The sequence below is a fragment of the Athene noctua genome, chromosome 8 (assembly GCF_965140245.1).
Source record: "Athene noctua chromosome 8, bAthNoc1.hap1.1, whole genome shotgun sequence".
Classification (NCBI taxonomy): Eukaryota; Metazoa; Chordata; class Aves; order Strigiformes; family Strigidae; genus Athene; species Athene noctua.
The window spans coordinates 28,985,663-28,992,719 of NC_134044.1; the positions used below are offsets into that span (position 1 = coordinate 28,985,663).

Sequence of the window (7,057 nt, forward strand, 5' to 3'; positions counted from 1 at the left end):
GGGTCTAGGCACAGCTCTGCAGTGGGATTATGTCTGAGCTTGCTGAACGTTAGAGAAAATGTCCTCCCGTCCCAGAGAAGATGCGTTTGGTTAGGGGCTCTTTGCTAATGTGTGTGCACTGGTGTGTTCCTCTGAATCTCTGTACAGGACTTCATTTCCCTAATGAACTTTGACTGGGTTTCTTATGCTTATTGGTCAAAAACTGTGGCCAGGGGATCTTTATACAAAACTCTCCTTTTATGTGATACAAGCTAGTGTGCAGTTTGTCCTTTTGGCTTAGATCTGGCACATGACTTCATGTTGTCTCGCTTCTGAACTGGAAACTGCAGTTTGGAATGATTTATCCTATTCGGGAGAAAATAATTCTCAGATTATTTTAGGAATGTTCCTCCTTTGAATTTTGTTACCTGCTACCCACTTGGGTGGTGAAAACCTGTGGCTGCGCACTGTAACCTTTGAGCAGAAGATGCTAAACGTACCTCTGTGCTTTGTGGAGTACAAGGTACCTGGTGGTGCTTGGCGAGTAAGTAATAACTACAGAAATACATCTACAGGTATTACTGAACAGGACTTGGCTTGGTTTTTTGGTAGGAGAGGGATGAGAGAAGACATGGGAGATGAGAATGAACTGGATCCCTGTCACGCTCTAAATATGTGGATGCACACATATTACAGGAGCTTTCCGTGCGGTGTTTCATGGCTGTAAACAGACCATAAAGCAGTTTTCACCCTTGTTCCTCTCCCTCTTCAAAAAAAATGACCTCTCTGTATTCAGTTTTCTCTGAAACACGTGCAGCTGCAGGAATAGGAAGAGGTAACCTTGAATCCCTTGAACTCTCCTGCCTTTTTAGACAATTGAATGCATATAGCCAAAACCTGGCATCAGTCCGCCAGGCAGCTGCAGCATGTTCCAAACATCGCTCTATTTAAAGGAGCACAAGAACAACCACAGAGGCAAAGCTTAACACTTGCCAATAAAACTAGCAGAGGGGGGGATGGCAGAACCAGGTAAGATGCACAGCTAAATGTGAGTGTAGCAGTGTCTTCTTAAAATTCATAAATCTGAGCAGCGTGATGTGAAAATACTCAGTTATTTTTATTCTTGTATGATACGCTATATATTTTGCTTTCCAGTAAGAAAATGTGATCAGTTTAAAAGCTAATTCTATTAACAGCAATGAGTTTAAAATAGCTTGAGTTCCTCCTGTATTTCTGAGTCCTACCAGTTCTGTTTTCTTTAGGTTTTTTTTGTAGTTGTAATGCTAAGGTGACTAAATGGAACTGTGTAAAATAAGTTACGTTTGACAGTGTTTCAAATGTACTGTCTGCAGAGCTGAAATCTGAGCGTAACGCTAGGTGAACATACAATAATTTAGATTTTAGCTCAACAAAGCCCAAGTGGCAGAGCAAAACAAAATTTTAATAACGACCTTTTCATTATGCGTACATTTCTACTTTCTCCAAGGGGAAAAGGCATTTTCTAAAAAAGCATTTTATATTCATTGTCATTTTCTATTTACTTCACTGCGAAAGGGTTGGATGGTGAAGCAACTGTAAGTTTAAATATGATGTTATCTGTGTACACAGTTACTCAGGGAGTACTTTTCCTTGTAAAAGGAGCTTTTTTATACATCTTCATACCTATAGTAAAATTTTCTTCAAGACTTTTATTTCCCTTTTTTTGCACCATTACCACTGATACCTAAGAAGGACAGTGGGATTCTTCTAAGCTCAGATACAACAGGATGCTGAGTGCCGTTTCTTAATTACAGTTTTCATTGATATCCACAGAAATTATACTGATACTGGTATTGCCCTAGGAATTAGTACTTAACCCTATTTTGCGTTGGTAGGATATGTATTGTTATTTGTGTTTTGTTGGGATTTCTTTTTTTAAAAAAAAAGACAACGTGGCCATAATGATGAAGCTGGCCCCAGCCCAGCCCGGGGGTGTCAGCAGGAGTGTGGTGTCAGGGATCCAGCCCGGCTCCCCATGAGAAATGGTGGGGCAGCCTGGCTGAAGCACATAACCGCAGAGTTCCCGTGGATTTTAGAGATGAAGCTGGCAAATGCTATCCACACAACAGCCTGTCCGCATCGGCTCTGGGCTTCAGTTAGATTTTGGAGTGACACAGCCTCTACAGGCAGCACGGCAGGAACTCGGGGGGACTTGCCTGTTGGGGCTGGGAGCTGGGAGCCGCGTTCTCTGGGCAAGCCCACGCGTGCCCTCCTAGTCCGACTGACCAGTGTGGTGGTCAAACTGGCATCCCAGTGACGGGTTAGCGGTTCGGTTGTGTGTGTGCACGTGTAGCATATATGAGATAAAAATCAAAGAAAGCTTCTGTGAAATTCCGTGGTGTTTTGGAGGAGGGAGCGTAAGACTGCGTGTTTGATCTTGACAGGCTGGGGCAGGGAAACATTCCCTTCTTTCCCTGCCAAGCCTCTGCCTGCTTAAAATAAGTGGGCATTTTCCCACCTGGTATCTTGGGGTGCCCTTGTCAGTGCAGTTGGGCCCAGACATTTCAGGGCTGTAGGCAGCTCAGCGAGACCACAGGCATCATTTTTCTCATGGTGGCTGGTAGGAGTTTTGACTGACTACAGACAGCAAAACCAAGCCAGCTGATGGTTCTGGGTATAAAAGGTAAAGCCCAGAAAAAAAGATGATGGTGATCAGATGAAGCTTATCAGTGTATTTAGGCTGTATTTAGCTTGGAAGCCTGTGCTTCCTGTAGTTGAGGGATCCTTGGCTTCGCTGTGGTACTTGGGCATCCCGTGGTGGGCAATTCCCCGGGCTTCCAAACTGCAGAAGCACAAAGCTTCCCTTTACCTCTGTTTATCATGCACAGAGGAACCTTGCTGTAGCACAGCAGAAGTGCTGGGCATTTGCTGCTCTGAGATAAAGTCATGTTTGAAGTCGAGAAAAATTACTATAATAGGGGAAAAAGAAAGTCATTTGTAGCTAGAACGCCAGCTTACATACACAGGTCACAGTAAGATTCTGTTATTTATTCTCACTGCCATCCAGAATTGGCCTTTTTATTCCAACAGGCTCTGGCTCAAACCCCAGAAGCCAGGCTTTGTTTCCTTGCTCTGTTTGAAAGCAATACTTGTGACTGCAATAACCCACATTTCCCTCAGAATTCTGCTTTCACGTGCAGTCATTTAAGTGGTGGTTATAATGAAACCTCATGTTTTAGGGTTTTAGCTGGCTACCTGCAGGTGTCAGTAAAGATTTTCTTTCTTTCCAAAGCAGACTTGCTTACAAGTATTCTCTTCCTCGGCTGCTAGTCCCTCCCCAGCCCGTCTCCCCCTCACGCCGGGAAGCGGCGGACCATGCAGTTGCTCCTTGGTGAGGGTGACACCGATTCTCAGGTGTAGACTCGGGATAGTTTTTCCCTCGGACCAAATATTGGGACACCTTCTTCTGAGGCCTTAGGAAGAGCTTACCTGCTCGGAAGTCTCACCCAGCCGAGCCTTGTGTGTATCTCACACCTCAGTCTCTCCTGCTCGGGGCATAAAATAGTGTCTTCCAAGCAGTTTCTTTGCTCTAACTCAAGGTTTGGAGTATCTGCACTGTGACATAGAGGAGATCAGAGCAAGTGATCTCACAGTCGTTTCTGTTCTTAAACTATGAAACACAAGTGCTCCCAAGAAACTCTATCCCTCGGAGCCAGCTGCCTGCTGCCTCATGACAAATGTTCCTGCTGACCCCCCGGGCCGTGCCTGCCTCTCCTCTCTGACAGAGTTTAAACTCCATCTCAGACACCAAAGCACCAGATTCAGCAGGCACAACGGCCACTCAGCTCGGTCAGAGCTCTTCCACATGCCCCAGCAGGATCCAGCCCTTTATTTGTAATAGAACCTTTAGTAAAAACAGCAAGTAAAGAGAAATGATTCCCAACAGCAGTAGCTTTGCCTTACAAAGTGTCGAAGGACTAAAAGTCTTTAAATGAAACAGGTAAGGAACTACCCTGTGGCAAAAGGACACCAGTTTCGGAGCAGGATTTTGTCTTTTTGCTGCATGATTGCTTATCTGTTTTATGTTTTTTTCTGGCAGCACGTGCACATTTTCTATCTCTGCATCCTCTTTTTTCCCTCTGGTAGATACACTGTGCAGTATCACGGTGAGACATGTTTGTGTTGTGCATAGCTTTAAAGAGGAACGTGAAAAACCTTAAATTATTGAGCATCCCCCCAAAGTCTGTCTGCTTGATCTAAACTGTGCAAGGTGTCATGAATAGTTTTACATTATTTATTAATCCCTTCAGAAACCTGGAAATCTTTTAACTGCGTAAGGATGTGCTTTAAAATGTTGTAAGATTTTGCTGAGTAATATGATCTCAGAGGTTGATACGCTGCTTTCTGGTGAGTTTCTGCTATTCGCAGGAAGCTGATAGAAGGGTCTTTGAAATTCTGATGCTGTACAGAAACATATTTATATAAAGTGCTGGTCCTGCTTTCTGCATGCTCCTGCATTGGACGACACGTCTCCAAGTCATTTTTCGCTGCTTCTGGTACCAGTGGGCAATACAGGCAAGATGTCACACCTTTGTGCCTGTCCCGACTCAGCCAGGCAGGTGCTACATTCACACTGGAAACTCTTCTGTTATTTTTGTACTTGAGAGTGGGGGACACCCTTGCAGTGATAATGGCAGCAACCTTAGCTACCCCGTATGGCTACAGCAGCAGGGTAGGAGAGGGCAGGGCCGTGCCCCGTGCCCGGAAAGCACAGAGGTGAGCTCTGAATCCCCGACGCCTGCCGCTGGCAACGATCCCTCTGGGCTGTGGGAGCTCGTCCAGCACCCCCGGCACGCCGCTCTTAAACGGGTGCACCTGAAACAATCCCCGTGCTTTGATCTGCTCTCGCCAACCGCACGAGGCGTGTAGAAGGTGCTGTATGTGTCAGGGATGGAACCTTGGATTTGCCGGGTCACGTCTCCGTAAAGTCTGGTACAGATGTTCCCCTGCTGACCTCTGGAGCCTGAGGACAGAACCGTGCCTGTCTCCTCCCTGTTCCCTGCTGCTTTTGGAAGTGCTAAGCCTGGTGCCTCTCTGATTGCAGAGGCCGGAGCGTGGAAATCGCTTTGGGCTTTGGCTACGGGTTCTCATTAGAAGCCCTGCCAAGGTGTGGTGACTCCATGTTAAAAATAGCAATAGATAATGTGGCCCAAGCTCACAGGTATCTCTGCTCTGAGATAATGGCGGGTTTCATGTGTTTCATTTTAGTCAACATCAAAGCAGTGTGGCCTTTCTGAAAAAGCCCATCTTCTGTCTTTCAGCCCAAGTCCCACTTTCACGTCTCGTTGTACCCATCCTCCTCGCAGTTGGCTGGATCGTGGGTTGTGCACTAATGGTTTACATTGTCTTCTCTTGATAGAAGTAAGTGACTTGTACAGTGTCATACACTATCTGTGCTTTCCTTGGTTTGCACTGCACGCCTCTTAAAATGAAATTTTCTTCATTTTACAGGACAGAAGAATTTACAGTTATGTTGAGTCGAAGAACCTGGAAGTTAAATTGAAATTTCTAATGAATACAATATGTATAAAATGAGTTATTTTTAATATCAACACTGCAAACATGGTGTATGCTTTTTATCCACAACAAAGGTTTGAAATGCTGATTAGAGCATTAGGAAGAATCATCAAACCAATTTCCCAGTTTTTGAATGGTTTGTAATTGAGTGAGTAGTTCTGGAGTCCAGGAGGTCAGATACCTGCCTGTTCTGCAGCCTGCTTTCTTGTCACCAGCTTGAATTCAAGCAGTTTTGGAAACAACATTCCCAGAGTTAGTGATGCAGTGGTGGACAAAAAAGTGAGTTAAGCTTGGTTGTGGGATGTGGGGAGCTGGGGAAGAAGTATCTCAATATATTTGGGAAAGTTTTGAGTTAAGACTTTTTAAAAAGTTTTTTAGTAAAAAATAAATTATTAAATGTAAAACATTGTGGTGGTACACTCTCCCTGCCCCAAGATCTGAAGTGTTAGTGTCTAAATAAATTTTCTGAACCTACATTAACTTCCTCTTTCAAAACAGAAAACATACAGGCATACTAATATATAAATCAAAAAAGTTCTTTAGTAAAGGAAAGGTAGGCAGGGAGAGTGACCTGGAAGCAATGCATCTTTAAATGTATGTCTTAGACTATCTAAATTCTAAAACATTTGGTTTTTATTTAATAGTATGTAGATAAATACCAAATGAACTGCTGGTCTCTTCTGTTTACATGATGTTCAGGGCCCAATTTTGTATTTTTCCATTGGCAACCAATCCAGTTCTTGTCAGATGAAATGCTGCCGGCCCCGGCGGGCACTGAGCTGGATCGAGACCGTGTGGAGTTCCAGCCCTGCTTTCTGGCACGGCGGCAGCCCCGCCACTGGCACTGCACGGAGCCCCATCCAGGGAGGCAGCAGAACAGAGCTAGAATTCAAAATGAAAAATCCACAATGCAATAGGTGAAAAGTCAACTTCTACACCTCGCAGAACTGTTAAGAAGCCCAGATACGGGCCAGGGAACTGCTGGCTGGATAGCAATTTTCAGAAAAGAGCTTGGGCACTGCCTTGTATCACAGTGTGCATTCAGGTTGGTAGTGTCACAGTGTTGGTGTGAAAAGCAAAATGTCCTGGGACAGACACCAGAAAAATGGCCTGAGATGCATGAAATGACCCCCTGCTCTCCCAGCATCAGGCAGGGCCCCCAGCCTGGCACCACAGGAGCCAGCTGTGGGCTGATGGGAAGGAGCTCAGGGGTGAACAGCAAGAGGGAACTGAGGTTTGTAACATTCAACCAGCGAGAAAATGAGCACAGCGGAGTGATTCAGCCTAGAAAAGAGCAGACTGAAGAAATTATATATCAGACTTAAATATATCAGACTTTTTGAAAGAGGAAGGGAATAGTCTCGGCGATACACGGGGCAAGAAGTGATGAAGAGCTAGCGAGAGAGATTCAGGCTGTCCTTGTGGTAAGGGAACGGAAATACTGGAAGAAATTTTTAGGCTTAATAATCAATATTGTTGATTGCTGGAGGCCTTTGAGAACAGATGGAGAAGCGTCCCTCAG

The 7,057-nt window shown here is 44.9% G+C and overlaps 1 protein-coding gene across 1 annotated transcript; it reads left to right on the forward strand.

Annotated features, from left to right (window-relative positions):
• The first annotated feature begins 916 nt into the window (after positions 1–916).
• On the forward strand, positions 917–5,780 carry STRIT1 (small transmembrane regulator of ion transport 1). The gene is made up of 3 exons (XM_074912732.1): positions 917–1,008; positions 5,280–5,379; positions 5,470–5,780. The coding sequence occupies exons 1-2, from the start codon at positions 996–998 to the stop codon at positions 5,372–5,374; spliced, it is 108 nt and encodes a 35-aa protein (XP_074768833.1). The 5' UTR covers positions 917–995; the 3' UTR covers positions 5,375–5,379; positions 5,470–5,780.
• Positions 5,781–7,057: the final 1,277 nt, after the last annotated feature.